The 19,888-nt window shown below is 38.1% G+C and overlaps 1 protein-coding gene across 1 annotated transcript in view; it reads left to right on the plus strand.

Moving 5' to 3' along the window:
* The first annotated feature begins 221 nt into the window (after nt 1-221).
* Nucleotides 222-19,888, plus strand: part of LOC127544535 (gasdermin-D-like) — a 46,154-nt gene continuing 26,487 nt past the window's right edge. The window contains exons 1-4 of the mRNA XM_051971214.1: nt 222-826; nt 2,415-2,636; nt 3,573-3,759; nt 19,080-19,248. Of these exons, the coding sequence (XP_051827174.1) occupies nt 2,420-2,636; nt 3,573-3,759; nt 19,080-19,248 (573 nt within the window). The 5' untranslated portion in view covers nt 222-826; nt 2,415-2,419. The remainder of the gene's footprint in view (nt 827-2,414; nt 2,637-3,572; nt 3,760-19,079; nt 19,249-19,888) is intronic.

The following is a 19,888-nucleotide window of genomic DNA, read 5'->3' on the forward strand; positions in this document are numbered from 1 at the left end:
ATGGCTGGATGTGTTCACAATTCCACCAACAATGTATCAGTGTCCCTGTTTTCCCACATCCCCTCCAACATTCCCCATTATCTTTCCCTGTCATTCTAGCCAATCTGACAGGTGTGTAGTGGTATCTCAGAGTTGTCTTAATTTGCATTTCTCTGATTAATAATGATTTGGAGCATATTTTCATATGTCTATAAATAGTTTAAATTTCTTCCTCTGAGAATTGTCTGTTCATATCCTTTGACCATTTATCAATTGGAGAATGGGGAAATTCAACTTTGAATCAGTTGCTGACAAGACTGGAAAGCCTCAGTTTAACCACATGTGTTTCTGTTCATACCATCTGCAGGGAGTGCCTCACCTCTATTTCTCAGAGCACAGGGTACCTAGCACAAACCTTTATGTGTAGCAGGTGTTCAAGAAATAAGCAATGAGTGACAGATTCTCTCTCCTTGCCATTTCCCTATTTGGCCAAATGTAGGAGTCAGTGGGGAGGAGTGAGGGAGGAGAAACAAGAAGAAAGGGAGGAGACACAGTGCTGGGAGTGGTTGGTTTGACTGCCCTCCACTTGACTGCCCTGGACTTTCCCAAAAACTGGAAGTCAGGCTGGGAGGGATGGACCGAAGCCAGAAAACAGCAGCTCTCACAGCAGTCTGATTTCCTCCTTTCCTGGAAATGGGGTAAGAATAAAAGGCGTGATGAGGGCAAAAGCCGAACGCTTTCAGTTTTGATTGAGCAGGTCTCTGAAACAAAGTTCATTCCATAAGTTGGGGGAAACGCCTGCTCCACCTCATCCTCACACGGCCATCCAAAGATAAAAATTGCCGAGGTAAGCTGGGGCAGAAGCAAAGGGGAAGCACATGGGGTTTGCAGGGAAGATACCTTAAGGGAAAAGCCCGGGGAAGAATCAGCTTGGTATTGTAACCAGCACAATTCTCCGGGAGCAATAAAAAGTGAGCCAGAAAATATGTATAGAAGAATTACAATGTTTAACGTATATTGGATTACTTGCTATCTAGGGAAGGGGTGAAGGAAGAGAGGGAAAAATTTAGAACACAAGATTTTGTAAGGTGAATGATGAAAATTAACCATGTATGTATTTTGAAAAAAAAACTTAATTAATTAATTAATTACATATTTATACAGTTATCTTGCTGCACATATACATTAACATATTTAATATGTATTGGACTACCTACCATCTAGGGGAGGAGATGAGGAAAAGGAGGGGAAAAGTTGGAACAAAGGTTTTGCAAGGGTCAATGTTGAAAAATTACCCATGCATATGTTTTGTCAGTAAAAAGCTACAAATTGGAAAAAAAAAAACAGAAAAAAAATTATTCTGAAAAAGGATCCTAAATCCCTAAAAGGGATTCTTAGACAGCCAAAGGTGTCCAGGACAAAGATTAAGAATTTTGCCTTGAACTTTCTCCTCAATAAACAGTCAAATGGTACAGTAGAGAGAATATATTTCCCAAAATTAGGATGTCCTGATTTCAAATCAGATATCAGATACTTACAAGTTATGTGTTATCTTCCATTTCACCTTCCTCAGGTTCTTCCTCTGTCAAATGGGGATAATAAGAGCACCTACCTCCCAGAAGTATTTTGAAGATCAAATGGGACAGTAATTTTAAAGATCTTAGTGTAGACACATAGTAAGAGCCATGTAAATGTTAGCTTCTCCTCAATTCCTTGCAGTGCCATGAAATCCGAAGAAGAGAACATACAGAAATAGGGGAGAGCAGTAACTGAAGATGAGAACTGAGAAAGGCGTCAGAGTCAGAAAAAGTTAAATGACTGTTGGTAACCATAAAGAAGGAAGTTTCAGTTTAGGATGAGGGCAAATACCAGATTACAAGGAGTTGAGAAGTGGAAGATGAAGAAGTGAAAACAAGAGCTACAGAAAGCCTTTTCTAGATTTGGCTAAGGAAGAAGAAACCTCACATTTTATTTGGCTGCCCTCCATGCCTGGAATGTTCTCCTTCCTCATCTCCCCATCTTGGCTTCTCAGGTTTCAAGTCCCAGATAAAATTCCACTTTTTCCTGGAAGATTTCCCCAAATCTCTCTTTCTTCTAATACCTTCCCTCTGTTGATTACTTCTAATTTATCATATACATATATGTATATATATGGGCATATGTATATGTGTATATGTATATGTATATACATACATAAAACAGTTTGCATATAATCTCCCCCATTAGATTGTGAACTCTTCAGGACAAGAGCTGTCGTTTTCTCTTTCTTTTTTGTATGTCTAGAACTTAGCACATTGCCTGGCACATAGTATGTGCATGACATATGTTTTTTGACTGCCTTACTTGCAAAGCATTAAACTGACTACTCCCTCCCTTCAGGAGTCAGAGAGACTTAACTAGCTTCTGTACCCGCTCTTCTCCTTTGCTCTTCCCAGGAACCATGCCATCTATATTTGAGTGCGCTACCAAAAACATGGTCAAAGAGCTGAGCAAAAATGGGGAGCTGATCCCTGTGGAAAGCCTCAAGAGCTCCACCCACTTCAGTCCCTACTACCTGGTCAGGAGGAAGACCAAGAGCTCCTGGTTTTGGAGGCCACAGTATGTTTGGCTCAATTTGACCCTCAAGGACATTCTGGATCCCAGCTCCCCAGTACCAGGTACGAGCCCCTAAAAAAATGAGAGGGTGGCCAGTGCTAGAGGGCCAGAAGACCTGGATAAGGCTATTTATTTATACTATGAAGGGGAAATGGGCTCATCAGACTTGGCCAGAATACACACTTTTGCTGGAACTGACTTCATGGCTACATGTGGTTCTATATCACTAATGGTCAGCTATCCCAAGCAGAGGTTGTGATGAATTGGGGAGACACTGTAGAGCCCTGTAACTAGCCAGAGTCTTGGGTTTGGGCCCTGGTTCTTCCACATACTAAGTTTTGAACTTAGGTTGGGCTTATGTTAAGTCTGGGCTAGCTCCCTGGAGGCCTCCAGATCAGCCAGAATCAGGATAAGTAAAAGTACTTGGTCTTTAGGGGGAGAAGCAGGCAAACCACCAGGAGTTTTGCCAAAGATCTCTTCTCGATTCTGGAGTCCAGAATTTCCAACTTTCTCCTCCTTGACCTGCTGCCAAGAGAAGTCTTGTTTCTCTCACCCCACCCTCTAATCCTTGCCTATGATTATCTTAACATCAAACACTGAGCCAGCACCAATGGTGAGAAGAGCCATTTTCCCAAACATATGCTAATAGAGTCAGTCTCAAAGTGAATAGGTAATTAGCCTTAAGTGCTCAGTTGTCTGATTCAAGCATACCTTTTTGGAGTTTCAGCCCTTTACCGGGTTAAGTCACTTATCTGCTCGGAGCCTCTGTTTCCTCATCTGAAAAATGAGAATAATATTTGTATTTTCTACTTCATAGCCTGTGTGTGCAAAAAGCACTTTGTACATCTTAAAGTGCAATAGATCTGCAAGTTATTGTGACTGGGAAAGTATAGATAAGATTAGGGTTCCAGGTGCTTTTATCTTGTCCCATGTGGACCCTTCTCATAGAACGAGGTTTAGTGCTCCATTTAGCTAAGGATTGGCTCCTCTCTCTCCAGAAGTGATGCAGAATGGACCATTCCACTTTAATGATGAGGTGGATGGGCAGGTGTCTGGCAGTATGGAGGTGACTGCTTCTATGCAGGCGAAGGTTTCAGGACAGACTTCAGTGTCAAACAGAACAGACCTGGAGGTCAAGACTCTCATCATTCCCCTTCACACCTGGGACTGCTTACGAAAAGAAAGGTGAGAGGAATAGACAAGACAAGAACTGAGACCTCTAGTGACTTCTCTTTGAGGGATGAGGGAAGGTGGAGGAAGGAGTGGGAACAAGGGAAAGTGTCCCAGGGACAACCACAGAGAAATAGAATCACTTTTCTTTGTGTAGGGATTGAATTTACTATATATCAACACCCACAAATCTCCTGTATTGTCAGAAGCATGGATAAGACCTTATCTGTAACGCCATGGAATTCACATACTAATGAGGGGGGTGAGAACAATACATTTAAACCACAATTGACAATATTACATAAGAGTACAAGAAAGGTTCAAAGTAAGTTCTAAGGAAGAAGATTATTCCCAACAGGATGACATCTGGAAATGTTTACTGCAGGAAGGGGCATTTGAATTTAGCTTTAAATGATGGATAGGAGTTTAACAGGTAAAGAGAGTAAGGGAAGATGCTTTTGGAATAGGGAGCATAAAAACATAAAAAGCATTTAAGGAGTAGTGCTTTTTAAAAAATTATATCTTTTGTTTTTACATCATCTCCATACCTAAATGGCTCTCCCCAGCTAACAATCCATTCCTTGTGACAAAGAACATAAAATAAAGGGAGAATATGGATCAGCAAAACAAGCTAACATGGCTACTGTTTGATTGTATATATAATATTCTGTAACCATAGTCCCTCACCTCAGGAAGAAAGGTTCATTGTCTTATCTTTTAATCTTCAAGAACAAGCTCTGTCATTTTAATTATTTAATATTAAGTTTTGGTTTTGCTTTTGCCATTTATACCATTGTAGCCATTGGGTGTATTCTTTTCTTGTTTGTGCTTATTTTAGTTTTTATCAGTTCATACAAGCCTTCCCATGTTTCTCTGAATTCTTCAAACTCTCTTTCTCCAACTCATACATTCAAGTGCTACAATTTGTTTAGACATCTACTTTGTTTCCAATTCTTGGCTACCATAAAAAGTGCTACTATGAATCCACCCTTCTGTCTTGAAGCTCCTTGGGGAACATATGGCTAACAACAGAACTTCCAGGTCCAAGATGTGAATATTTTACCATCATTCCATCATTTACAAAAAGACTGAACCAATTCATAGATCCATCTCTAGTGTATTGATATGCCTATCTTTCCACAGCTACTCTGACATTGCTTGTGTCTATTTTTTGTAATCTTTGTCAAATTTTTAGATGTAAGGTGAAACTTCAGCATTTTTTTGATTTCCTTTCTGAGGGCAGTTTCAAACAGTCCTATTTAAATGGATTCTAAAGATTGTGGAATCACGTGAAGTAAGGTAGGAAATGTAGATGGGCATAGGATTGAAAGAAGATCTTAAATGTCAGAAAGAGGAGTTTGAATTGTATTTATAATGTAACAGGGAGTCCTTGAAGACTTTTGAGCAGAGATATGACATGACCAGATTGACAAATAAGGAAGATTCGTCTGGCAGCAATATGAAGAACTGATTAAAGGAGGGAGACAATACAGGAGCCAGGATGGCCTATTTGAAGTCAATTGAATTAGTTCATGAAGGTAGTAGTTAGGACTTAAAGTAGTAGTAGTTAGGATTTATAGTAGTAGTAGTATGTATGTATGTATGTATTGAGAAGAGGAAACAGATGTAAAAGGTGATGAAAACAGTACCTGCTAACTAACTAATTAGATGGGAGAAATGAGAGAGTGGAGAAGCAGCAAGTAACTGTGTTACTAGAGAAAGAAAGAAAATCAGTAAAAGGATCTAGGTTACAGCTGAATGAACTCAATTTCTGGCTGTTAGAACTTGAGCTATCAGCAGGATATCTTTTTTTTTATTTTTTTATTTTAAAATTTTATTTAATAATTACTTTATATTGACAGAATCCATGCCAGGGTAATTTTTTTACAACATTATCCCTTGCACTCATTTCTGTTCTGATTTTTCCCCTCCCTCCCTCCACCCCCTCCCCTAGATGGCAAGCAGTCCTATATATGTTGGATATGTTGCAGTATATCCTAGATACAATATATGTTTGCAGAACCGAACAGTTCTCTTGTTGCACAGGGAGAATTGGATTCAAAAGATATAAATAACCCGGGAAGAAAAACAAAAATGTAGATAGTTCACATTCATTTCCCAGTGTTCTTTCTTTGGGTATAGCTGCTTCTGTCCGTCATTTATCAATTGAAACTCAGGTCTCTTTGTCAAAGAAATCCACTTCCATCAAAATATGTCCTTATACAATATCGTTGTCGAAGTGTATGATGATCTCCTAGTTCTGCTCATTTCACTTAGCATCAGTTCATGTAAGTCTCGCCAGTCCTCTCTGTATTCATCCTGCTGGTCATTTCTTACAGAACAATAATATTCCATAACATTCATATACCACAATTTACCCAGCCATTCTCCAATTGATGGGCATCCATTCATTTTCCAGTTTCTAGCCACTACAAACAGGGCTGCTACAAACATTTTGGCACATACAGGTCCCTTTCCCTTCTTTAGTATTTCTTTGGGATATAAGCCCAATAGGAACACTGCTGGGTCAAAGGGTATGCACAGTTTGATAACTTTCTGGGCATAATTCCAGATTGCTCTCCAGAATGGTTGGATTCGTTCACAACTCCATCAACAATGCATCAGTGTCCCAGTTTTCCCGCATCCCCTCCAACATTCATCATTATTTTGTCCTGTCATCTTAGCCAATCTGACAGGTGTGTAGTGGTATCTCAGAGTTGTCTTAATTTGCATTTCTCTGATCAATAATGATTTGGAACACTCTTTCATATGAGTGGTAATAGTTTCAATTTCATCCTCTGAAAATTGTCTGTTCATATCCTTTGACCATTTATCAATTGGAGAATGGCTTGATTTCTTATAAATTTGAGTCAGTTCTCTATATATTTTGGAAATGAGGCCTTTATCAGAACCTTTAACTGTGAAGATGTTTTCCCAGTTTGTTGCTTCCCTTCTAATCTTGTTTGCATTAGTTTTGTTTGTACAAAGGCTTTTTAATTTGAAGTAATCAAAATTTTCTATTTTGTGATCAGTAATGGTCTCTAGTTCATCTTTGGTCACAAATTTCTTTCTCCTCCACAAGTCTGAGAAATAAACTATCCTGTGTTCCTCTAATTTATTTATAATCTCGTTCTTTATGCCTAGGTCATGGACCCATTTTGATCTTATCTTGGTATATGGTATTAAGTGTGGGTCCATGCCTAATTTCTGCCATACTAATTTCCAATTCTCCCAGCAGTTTTTATCAAATAATGAATTCTTATCCCAGAAGTTAGGGTCTTTGGGTTTGTCAAACACTAGATTGCTATAGTTGATTATTCTGTCTTGTGAACCTAACCTTTTCCACTGATCAACTAATTTATTTCTTAGCCAATACCAAATGGTGTTGGTGACTGCTGCTTTATAATATAATTTTAGATCAGGTACAGCTAGGCCACCTTCATTTGATTTTTTTTTTCATTAATTCCCTTGAGATTCTCGACTTTTTATTGTTCCATATAAATTTTGTCGTTATTTTTTCTAGATCATTAAAATATTTTCTTGGAAGTCTGATTGGTATAGCATTAAATAAATAGATTAGTTTAGGGAGTATTGTCATCTTTATTATGTTCGCTCGGCCGATCCAAGAGCACTTAATATTTTTCCAATTATTTAAGTCTGACTTTATTTGTGTGGAGACTTTTTTATAATTTTGCTCATATAATTCCTGACTTTCCTTTGGTAGATAGATTCCCAAATATTTTATGGTATCGACAGGTATTCTGAATGGAATTTCTCTTTGTATCTCTTGCTGTTGGATTTTGTTGGTGATGTATAAAAATGCTCAGGATTTATGGGGATTTATTTTGTAGCCAGCTACTTTGCTAAAATTATGAATTATTTCTAATAGCTTTTTAGTAGAATCTCTGGGGTTCTCTAGGTATACCATCATATCATCTGCAAAGAGTAATAGTTTGGTTTCCTCATTGCCTACTCTAATTCTATTAATATCTTTCTCGACTCTTATTGCCGAGGCTATTGTTTCTAATACGATATTAAATAATAATGGTGATAGTGGGCAACCTTGCTTCACTCCAGATCTTACTGGGAAAGGCTCCAGTTTTTCCCCATTGCATATGATGCTTACTGATGGTTTTAAATATATGCTCCTGACTATTTTAAGGAAAAGTCCATTTATTCCTATGCTCTCAAGTGTTTTTATTAGGAATGGATGTTGGATTTTATCAAATGCTTTTTCTGCATCTATTGAGATGATCATATGGTTTTTGTTTGTTTGGTTATTGATATAGTCAATTATGCTAATAGTTTTCCTAATATTGAACCAGCCCTGCATTCCTGGTATAAATCCTACTTGGTCATAATGTATTATCCTGGGGATGATTTTCTGTAATCTTTTTGCTAATATTTTATTTAAGATTTTAGCATCAATATTCATTAGGGAGATTGGTCTATAATTTTCTTTCTCTGTTTTCAGCCTACCTGGTTTAGGTATCAGTACCATGTCTGTGTCATAAAAGGAGTTTGGTAGGACTCCTTCATTCCCAATTTTTTCAAATAGTTTATTTAGCATTGGAGTTAATTGTTCTTTAAATGTTTGGTAGAATTCACATGTAAGTCCATCTGGTCCTGGGGATTTTTTCTTAGGGAGTTGATTGATAGTTTGTTCTATTTCTTTTTCTGAGATGGGACTGTTTAGGATATTTACTTCTTCCTCTGTTAGTTTGGGCAAGCTATATTTTTGGAGGTATTTTTCTATTTCATTTAAGTTGTCGAATTTATTGGCATAAAGTTGGGCAAAGTAACTCCTAATTATTGCTCTAATTTCCTCTTCGTTAGTGGTGAGTTCTCCCTTTTCATTTTTAAGACTAACAATTTGATTTTCCTCTTTCCTTTTTTTAATCAGATTTACTAAGGGTTTGTCTATTTTGTTGGTTTTTTCATAGAACCAACTCTTAGTTTTATTAATTAATTCAATAGTTTTTTTACTTTCAATTTTATTGATCTCTCCTTTTATTTTTAGAATTTCAAGTTTAGTATTTGACTGGGGGTTTTTAATTTGTTCCTTTTCTAGCATTTTTAGTTGCAAGCCCAATTCATTGACCTTCTCTTTCTCTATTTTATACAAATAGGCCTCTAGAGATATGAAATTTCCCCTTATTACTGCTTTGGCTGCATCCCATACATTTTGGTATGATGTCTCATTATTATCGTTTTCTTGAGTGATGTTATTAATTATGTTTATGATTTGCTGTTTCACCCAATCATTCTTTAGTATGAGATGATTTAGTTTCCAATTATTTTTTAGTCTACTTCCCCCTGGCTTTTTGTTGAATGTAATTTTCATTGCATCATGGTCTGAAAAGGATGCATTTACTATTTCTGCCTTACTGCATTTGAGTTTGAGGTTTTTATGTCCTAATATGTGGTCAATTTTTGTATAGGTTCCATGAACTGCTGAAAAGAAAGTGTATTCCTTTTCTGTCTCCATTACATTTTCTCCAGAGATCTATCATATCTAACTTTTCTAGTATTCTATTTACCTCTTTAACTTCTTTCTTATTTATTTTGTGGTTTGATTTATCTAATTCTGAGAGTGCAAGGTTAAGATCTCCCACTATTATAGTTTTACTGTCTATTTCTTCTTGCAGCTCTCTTAATTTCTCTTTTAAGAATTTAGATGCTACCCCACTTGGTGCATATATGTTTAATATAGATAGTGCTTCATTATATCAGTGGGATATCTTAATGGAACTGCCCTGTTCATACCAGAAACAGAATCCAGTAGAAATGGCTTTGGATTTAAACAATGAGTACATAGCTTATCTTTGAGTCTCAGTTTCTTTTTTTTTTTTTAAACTTGGAATTGAAACCCTATAAACTGCTGTCCTCTTCTGGCTGCTCAGTATAGATTCATTTTAAAAATGGAAAATAAAAAAAAGTATAGTTCATCAGACTGTTTCAGAAAAGCCTAGAGAGAATTACATGACCTAAGGGAAGTGAGCAGAAGCAAGAGAATATTATACACAGCAACAAGATTATGTGATGATCAACTGTGATGGACTTGGCTCTTTTCAACAGTGAGGTATTTGAGGCGATTCTAGAAGGTGGATCCAATAGGTCAATAGATGGAAAGTGCCATCCACTCCTGTGAGAGAACTATGGAGACTGAATGTAGATCGAAACATAGTATTTTCACCTCTTTTGATTATTATTGTTGGTTTCCTTGTTTTTTTTTCTTTCTCATGTGTTTTTCCCTTTTGATCTGGTTTTTCTTACATATCATGATGAATATAGAAATATGTTTAGAGGAATTGCACATGTTTAACCGATATTGGACTGCTTGCTGTCTAGAGGAGGGAGGAAGAAGAGAGAGAGGAGAAAGTTTTGCAAAGGTGAATGTTGAAAACTATCTTTGTATGTGTTTGGGAAAATAAAATACTATTTTTTTAAAGTATAGCTCACCTTAGGCAGGAAAATATTTTTAAAAGGGGTGGGCAGTTTTTCACCAGGGGCATGCTATAGAGAAAAGTATTTTTTCTTTGGGATTTTTGGCATTGATTATAGAACCAAAGATTTAGAGCAGAAAGGAAATTGAAATGCTCATCTAGTCTCATTCCTTCATTGTACAGATGAGTAAACTGAGACTCAGAGTAATTGCCTTTGAAACTAGCCCATTGTCTACTGTCACACGAGCTAGAATTTCTAGTTTTCAGTATAGAGGGAAACATACTTTTGATCCTTCCTCCCCTATACATGAAAGAGTGGGAAAGAATGATCTCATTAACTAGTTCTACAGGATTCCTCAGGAAGGGGAACAGTTTCAAAAGCTAACCAGCACTTGGGACATATCCTTATGGACTGAGAGTGAGCCTGGGACGGCAGAGAGGCAGTTTTCCCCCTGTTACATCCTTATCACATTGATTTGTGATTGGTTCATCAGGTATGCAGCCTGAGCTTATTCATCTATTTTGTAATTCCTGACCTGTCCTCAGTCAATCAAGAAGCTTCCTGTTTATTGCTGGTGGGTTGTCTATTTTCCTGGATAAACTACTTAGCTAAGAGACTATCTATACTTCCTCCCTCTTTAGTACAATCTAGGGTAGCAGCTTCATCACTAATTAGATAGCAGTAAATCATTCAACACAGCATCTAGCATAGCAAAAGATTTAAAGCTGAAAGGGACCTTTATTATTGTTCTGTTATTTCAGTCATGTCCAGCTCTTCATGACCACATTTGGAGTTTTCCATTTCCTTCTCCAGCTCATTTTGCAGAGGAAGAAACTGAGGCAGACAGAAGTTAAGTGACTTACCCAGAGTCACATAGCTAGTAAGTGTCTGAGGCCAGATTTGGACTTAGTTCTCCCTGACACCAGGCCTAGTGCTCTATCCACTGTACCACCTAACTACCCTGAGAAGGCCATGTATTCCAATCTTCATTTGACAGAAAGGAAACTGAGGCTCAAGGGACTCTAGAGACATGCCCAAAGTCAAGTATCACTAAATGAACCCCCTTTTCTTCATTCACAAAGTGGAGGTTGTTTTGGGAAAAACATTTTAAAATCCCTAAGTGTTAGAGAAATGATAGCATTAATTATTTCTGTCTGAGGCCAGATTTGAACATACGTTTTCCTGACCCCAGACCTAGCACTCTGTCCATTGTGCCATCAAAAACAATTATTATAATCCCATAAATGGAGGGAAAAACACAAAATAATTATAATTGAATGTTGCAAAATTATAAAAAAATAAATTTGGCTCCAAAGAAGAGATATGACAAGATATTTTCTCAGGTTCTTTACAGAGGCTGAGGACCATAGTGTGGAATATTGCAAATAATGGCAGATTTTCTTTAAGATGCTGATGGATTTTACTGAATATTTTTCTTTTCTTCCTTTTTTTTTTTTTTAAATCTTTGTTGTAATGGATGATTTTCTGGACGGAGAAGGAGAAGGAAGTCCACAGGGAGCAAATCTAGGTGAAGTAAAAGCAAAAGTTATAAGTGAAAAATCTTTTTAAAAAAACTTCTCTGAGTACTTGTTCTTACTTGTACCTACCACAGTCCAACTCCTATCCTTATTCATGTGGATATAGGAAAGGCACTAGCTTTCAAAACAAAGCACCTGAGTCCAAATGTTATAACCTATTTGAGGCTGGATGAATCACTTAACTTTTCCAGACCCCAGTTTCCAAGTTATAAAAATAGGAGGACTATGAACTAGAGGACTTCTAAGGTCTCTTGCCTCTAAACTATGATATTGTGATAAAATGTTATAGGGAATTTGAGAAGGGAAACATCATATTCTGCTGAGACAGGGAAGGCTTCATCCTTGAAGTTCACATCTTTTTTTTTTAATAACTTTTTATTGACAGAACCCATGCCAGGATAATTTTTTTACAACATTATCCCTTGCACTCACTTCTGTTCCAATTTTTCCCCTCCCTCCCTCCACCCCCTCCCCGCCATGGCAAGCAGTCCTATACATGTTAAATAGATTCCAGTATATCCTAGATACAATATATATGTGCAGAACTGAACAGTTCTCTTGTTGTACAGGTAGAATTGGATTCAGAAGGTATAAATAATCCAGGAAGAAAAACAAAAATGCAAGCAGTTTACATTCATTTCCCAGTGTTTTTTCTTTGAGTGTAGCTGCTTCTGTCCATCATTGATCAATTAAAACTGAGTTAGATCTCTTTGTCGAAGAAATCCACTTCCATCAGAATACATCCTCATACAGTATTGTTGTTGAGGTATATAATGATCTCCTGGTTCTGCTCATTTCACTTAGCATCAGTTCATGTAAGTCTCGCCAATCCTCTCTGTATTCATCCCGCTGGTCATTTCTTACAGAACAATAATATTTCATAACATTCATATATCACAATTTATCTAACCATTCTCCATTTGATGGGCATCCATTCATTTTCCAGTTTCTAGCCACTACAAACAGGGCTGCCACAAACATTTTAGCACATACAGGTCCCTTTCCCTTCTTTAGTATCTCTTTGGGGTATAAGCCCAGTAGAAAAACTGCTGGATCAAAGGGTATGCATAGTTTGATAACTTTTTGAGCATAGTTCCAAATTGCTCTCCAGAATGGCTGGGTGTGTTCACAATTCTACCAACAATTTATCAGTGTCCCTGTTTTCCCACATACCCTCCAACATTTCGCATTATCTTTCCCTGTCATTCTAGCCAATCTGACAGGTGTGTAGTGGTATCTCAGAGTTGTCTTAATTTGCATTTCTCTGATTAATAATGATTTGGAGTATATCTTCATATGGCTAGAAATAGTTTCAATTTCTTCATCTGAGAATTGTCTGTTCATATCCTTTGACCATTTATCAATTGGAGAATGGCTTGATTTCTTATAAATTAGAGTCAGTTCTGTATATAATTTGGAAGTGAGGCCTTTATCAGAACCTTTGACTGTAAAAATGTTTTCCCAGTTTATTGTTTCCCTTCTAATCTTGTCTGCATTAGTTTTGTTTGTACAAAAACTTTTCAATTTGACATAATCAAAATTTTCTATTTTGCAGTCAATAGTGGTCTCTAGTTGTTCTTTGGTCATAAATTCTTTCCTTGAAGTTCACATCTTAAAAGGAAGATGGAGACTTCAAGAGATGTTGATGGGGAGAGGAAGAGTGATATCCTAAGTTCCTGGGGCAGCCTGAGTAAAACAGGAATCAGGAGCAGTGCAAAGAGAAATGAGGTCAGAGTTAGTTCAGATAGGTTATGGAGGAGCCAAAAGCAAACAGTGGGAGAAAATATCAGCCCCAGGTTGGAGCCAGCTTTGTGGAGGCTGAGGGACCTGAGAAAGGAATTCAGTCAGGTACTCTGCCTGATTAGGAGTCCTCTTTACAGTATCCCACCTATGCATAAATGCTTCCAGCAAGAGGGAAGGCTACTTCACCAGGTAACCCTTCCCTTACTTAATGGTTGTAATTATTAGGAAATTCTTTACTCTGAGCTGAATTCCCTGGTGAAATCCTTGAGCTGGTCCCCCTCTGGGGCTAGAAGAGAACAAATTGATCCCTTCTGTCCCAAATCACTACATATATATATATATATATATATATATATATATATATATATATATATATATATATATATCAAGGGGCAAAGATTTTATTATTCTGCTAAGAGTAGGCTAGATTCCTAAGAGGTTTTGGGGAGGAAAAGGAGTTTGTTTTAGCAGTTAACAAGGAGAAAGATAAATTCTCTTGCAGAGATGACATTAAAGCATGGCAAGTGGGGGATTACCAGGCTAACTGTAAAAGGAGTTAGCCATTAGCTGTTATGATACTTGGTAGACACTGGGCAGATGACACAGTCATTAGAGGAGCCAACTGGCCTAGTAACTGGCCAAATATTAAGTCAGACCTCTACATGTCTGGCGTAAGAGGATCAATAAGCAACTGAAGTTAGTGCTACCCCTTGAGATGGATATTTGAAGGTGAAAAAGTAGTTTTTACTCCTTTTATAGTTGAAAAGTCCGCAACACTCTGTGCAGAAGAGACATTTTACAACAATTAGGATTACAAATGAATACTTCAGCTTTTTTAGGCAGAGACTGCAATCTCACCTGTTCCCAGTCAATGGAAAACTGATACACCAGTGTGGGTAGAACAGTGGCCCTTAGCTAGCGATAAAATTCAGGCCTTATTAAATATAGTACAGGAGCAATTTGACCAAGGACACTTACAACTTTCTCTAAGTCCTTGGAATCTCCCCAGTATTTGTTGTAAGAGAGAAATCTGGAAAATGAAGGATGTTGACTGATTTAAGAAAGATAAATGAACAGATGGAAACTATGGGAACTGTTCAGGCTAGACTTCCATATCCTACTCAATTACCTAGAGAATGGCCTCTTCGGGTTATAGACATTAAGTATTATTTCTATACTATCCCTCTAGATAAGAAGGATATGAAAAGATTTGCCTTTTCAGTGCCCAGTGTTAACTTGGCTGAGCCTTATAAAAGATATGAATGGACAGTTTTGCCACAAGGAATGAAAAACAGCTCTACTATTTGTCAAATGTATGTTGCTGCTGCTCTTCAGTAAGAAAAGCATTTCCAAAATTTATGTTATTATATTATATGGATGATATATTGGGATGTGCACTGAGGAACAAATGTTAGAAGCATGTCTACAAAAGACCATAGAAACACTAAGAAACTACAAATTGCACATAGCTCCAGAAAAAATTCAAAGACATCCTCCTTTTCAATATTTAGGATATGAAGTATACCCTAAGGTGCTTACCGTACAAAAAACTTTCCTTAAGAACAGAGAAGCTAAACACCTTAAATGACTTTCAAAAATTGATAGGAGATATCCAATGGATGCATCCAGTGTTAGGCTTGACTACCTATCAATTATAACCATTATATGACATTTTAAAGGGAGACAGTGCTTTAAACTCACCATGCCAACTTACAAAAGAAGTTCAAGAGGCTTTGAGAGAAGTTGAATTGGCTTTATCCAATTTGGTTGAACGAATCACTCAAAAACACTTGGAAATATCAGTTTTTGCTACACAAGAGGCACCCACAGCAGTCCTTCATCAGGAAGACAGTGTGATAGAGTGGGTGAACCTCCCAGCATAACCAGAGCAAAGCCTTACTCCTTACCCAGTGCTTGTGGCTAGAATTTTATTAAAGGCCATTAAACAAGTAGTACAATTATCTGGGATAAGACCTGACAAGATATATACCTTTTATACTAATGCACAAATTAATGTATGCTGTGAAACCATCCCAGATTGGCAAATTTTATTAGCCATGGCTCCAAATTTTACACACAAGTCTCCATTAAAGATAATCAGACTATTACATAATTGGTGATGGATTCTTGAAGAAAAGGTTTCTAAAGTTTCTCTTAAAGGACCAACTATCTTTACAGATGCATTCAAACATAATATTTGCACTATATACTCTTGTGACTTAACTATAAAGAGAGTAGTCAGAACTCCTTTTCAGTTTACTTAGCAGAATGAATTGTATGCAATCATCCTAGCTATTACTTATTATCCAGGAGATATAAATATAATATCTGATTCAGTCTATTCAGTAGGTGTGGTACAAAGAATTGCCACAGACCAAATAAAATTTGTAGCCTCTAATATATATCATCTCTTTAAGGAACTTCAAGAGGAAATGAGAAAGCATCCAGGTAAGATTTATATCTTGCATGTCCACTCATAATGGACTTTCAGGTACTCTTTTTGATGATAATTCAAAGGCAGATAGCCTTCAAACCATGTTGGCCAATACTCCTTTATTTCAGGAAGCCCAAGAATCTCATTTTAAATATCATCAGGCTGCTCGAGCTTTACCTTTACAATTTGGAATAACAAGAGAGGAACCTAGGAGCATAGTAAAAGCCTGTACAGCTTGCCTTCCTTTCCATGCTCCTACACTGTCTCCAGGGAAGAACCCTCGTGGTTTGAGACCCAATGAAATTTGGCAAATGGATGTGACTCATTATAAATATTTTAGTCATTTGTCTTTTATCTAGGTTGTGGTAGACACTATTTCAGGATTCACTTTTGCAATACCAGCAGCAAACGAGACAGCCCGAGTGGTCACTGAATTCCTTATTCAAGTATTTTCAACCATGGGTGTGCCACAAGCAATAAAAACAGATAATGGACCTCTATATACTTCTAAACATTTTGCACTCTTTTGTGCACAGTATAAGATTTTACACACCACTGGCATACCCTTTAATCCTCAAGGACAGGCAATAATAGAGAGGAGAAACAGAGACATTAAGATGCTCCTCCAAAAACAAAAGAAAGGGGGAGCCACAAGTAACCCTAGAGAACTTCTAAATCTAGCCCTTTATACTATTAATTTCTTGATTTTTGACAAAGATGCACTGGCTCCGGCAGACAGGTTTTATAACCCACCGGAAGGGCAATGTCCAGTGCAAGCAGCTCCACTATCTTTAGATAATCTCCAGGTGATATGGAGAGACCCAGAAAGTGGTGAATGGAAGGGACCAGATAGGCTAACTGCTTAAGGGAGAGGGTTTACTTGTATCTCCACAGATGGGGAAGGAATAAGATGGGTGCCAACAAGTCGTATTTGCCTTGTCCATCAGAGAGAGACAGAGTAGATCCTTGAAATAAAGAAGACCCAAGAAACGTTGGGTGGTTCCATTGCTGACTGTGAGCCTGGCAGTTATGGCGTTTGACTCATGGACGTGAAAAATTGTTGGACCTCAAAACCCTCATGAATCATTGGATTTTCTGAGACATGATAAGACTGTTGTAGAACTTGAAAACCCTCAGCAATCATTGGATTTTCTGAAAAATTATAAGATTGTTGCAGGACTTCAAAATCAGCTGGAATCATTGGACTCCCTAACACATAAAAAGACTGTTGCAGGACTTCAAAAACTTTCAGGGATCATTGGATTCCCTAACACGTGAAGCAATGGACAATAGATTGGTTTTGGACTCTCTTGGATGCTGAAGGAGGCATGTGTGTGATTGTTATTTACATATCCTCCTTCTAGGACTTCTGGAAATCTTTTACAACACCATATTGATTCATATTGTTTGTTATATCACTACTTGCATGTACAATTCATGTTTGTTATACCACATTGAGCCTGCACTGGCTGTGGGGAGAGTCATCACTAATAGCCCTTGCATTATTTCTATGTGCTTGTGTAATACGTCCCATGCTGATGGGTTTGTGCATACCTTTTCTAAGAAGACCCTTCAGCCCAGAAACCCTCTAGCAATCCCCACTTCCCTTTAGTGCTTTTCATCTCCCTTCCTGAGATGTCAAGGAGGGTGTGTTCATCTCCTTTTTAGTGCTTTCACCTCCCTTTCTGAGAAGTCGGGGTGGGGGTGTGATCACCTCCTTTTTGGTGTTTTCATCTCCTTTTCTGAGAAGTCAGGGGGAAGTGATCACCTCCTTTTTGGGGTTTTCACTTCCCTGAGAAGTCAGGGATGGTGTGACCATCTGTGTTCTAAAACAAAAGAAAGCAGGAGATGTAAAGGGCTGAAACTCTCAAATTGATGCACTGAGGTTGGACAACGAGCACTTAAGTCTAATTACCAATTGGACAATACTCTATTAGCATATGCTTGGAAAATCGCCCTTTCCACTATTCTATGCGGACTGGATAATTGGTGTATACAGAGAATTGTAGGAAGGACTAGGGGATGGAGTAAGACTAGCCAGAGTCACTTTTGGGCAGGAGGGCAGAAGCCAAAGAGGAGAGGTCGTGGAGATCCTGCGTCCATCCAATTCACTTCTATCCCTAAAGACCAAGAATAAAGACCAAGGACTTTTGCTTATCCTGACTCTGGCTGATTCTAAGGTATCCAGGGTGTGAACTTGGTCTTCACAGGTTTGACAATATAACTTGGCTCTCTGATTAGATAAAGTAAGGTGGGCTTAGTCAAGAAAGAACTCCAGAAAAGTGGAACAGGAAGGTTGAGCTGATCCCCAAAATGGCCTTCCCTGCTTGCCTCAGGAGTAATCTTATGAGTTCTTTAGGCTTTCTCTGCCAATCTCATCAATAGACCCAAGACCTCATCAGGAAGGACTTGCGATGAAAAATGCTGTCTATACTCAGAGAAAGAATTGATCATGTGTGAATATGGAATGAAGCATACTTTTTAAAAAAACACCTTATTTTTCTTAAGGTTATTTTTTTAGTGGAGAGAGTTCTATGTTTTCATTCACAACAAAACTTTTATAAAAAATGTTTTGTATAACTTCATATATAACTTCAAAATGTGGTAAGGAAGGAGTAGGGAGAAAGGGAAAAAGAGAATCTGGAACTCGAAGTTTAAAAAATATATTTAAAAAAGTTTTATATATAACTATAGGGAAAAAAATAAAATAAATAAATAAAGCTTCCAAAAAAAAAAAAAAATAAAGAAAGGTACATTTCAACAAAAGACCTAGTCAAAATCCAAAAATTCACTTATAGTCTTATCAGTGCTCTTCCTTGTTTGCCTCAGGAAGTTACTAGGCTTCCAGATGGTTGACATTAATTCAGTCTCTTAAACTCAACTTCCCTCTTGCAAGCTAAAGCTATCATTAATATTCCTGCTAAAATGTTTTTGAGTTTAGAGAAGACAGGGCTCCTTTTGGCTCCAATCACAGCTTTACCCTTCCAAACATGTGCACAAACCATCTAGAGACCAAAATACCACTTGATACCATATTCACTCCCCAAGGCACTAGTGTGGCGAAATCCAAAGATGCTATACTCTGAGGTGGCCCTGAACAAGGTCATAGCTGAGACAGACGAAAGGGAATCCCAGATCTCTTACCTACTGCATTCCCTCCTTCTCTCCCACAGGACACTGAAGAAACCAGAGCCCTCTATCTTTCAGGAGCTTCGGAAACGGAAGGAGGATGTGTATGTTGTCACAGAAGCTGTCAAGACCCAGAAAGAAGCTGTTCTGAAGAGGTCCAGAAATACAGAAGGTTTGGGGAAGTTCACCATTCCTGGAGTCTCGTGTTTTCAGGTTAGAACTCACACACTTGATAGATGGGGACAGAAAAGGGGGAAGATCTGAGTCCTCCAACATCCCTTGACTTTCCAGCCTTAGTTCATAACCCCAGAGACCTCCAAAAGGCAGTGAAAGACCTAGGCCTGAAAATTCTGCAGACTCCTGTCCCTTTCCTGCATCTTGTTGGGTGCAAATCCATTAAAAACAGTAAGACTTATTGCGGGTAATGGGTTTTTGGTCAGCTCTCTGCCATTTTCAGGGCTGTGGCTAATCATCAAGCAGCACATAATCCAAGAGAACTTCAGTTGCAGTTGGGATGCAGCATGACCAGTCAAGAAGCTGATTCATTTACTTCCTCATGACTCCAAGAAGATCCTTTAAACCTGTCTAGACTTGGCTTAGGGACACCTGCAGAAAACTGAGAGGGAATTGTTGTCCTAAGTCACATATGACCAGGCCCAACCCAGGTTGGCTCAAAGTCTCTGTGCTGGCCTCCTATGTCTTCTCAGTCCCTCTCTCCCCACTCTAGAGAACTTGGGGAGAAAAGGGAAGGAGAGTACGTCTTGCCCAGACTCCATCCCAGTTCTGCATCTCCTTTTGGTCCACTCCCTAATCTTGACATCCCTGCTGTAAGCTTAGCCATCTCTGAGCACTG

This window comes from Antechinus flavipes, chromosome 1 (assembly GCF_016432865.1).
Source record: "Antechinus flavipes isolate AdamAnt ecotype Samford, QLD, Australia chromosome 1, AdamAnt_v2, whole genome shotgun sequence".
Lineage (NCBI taxonomy): Eukaryota > Metazoa > Chordata > Mammalia > Dasyuromorphia > Dasyuridae > Antechinus > Antechinus flavipes.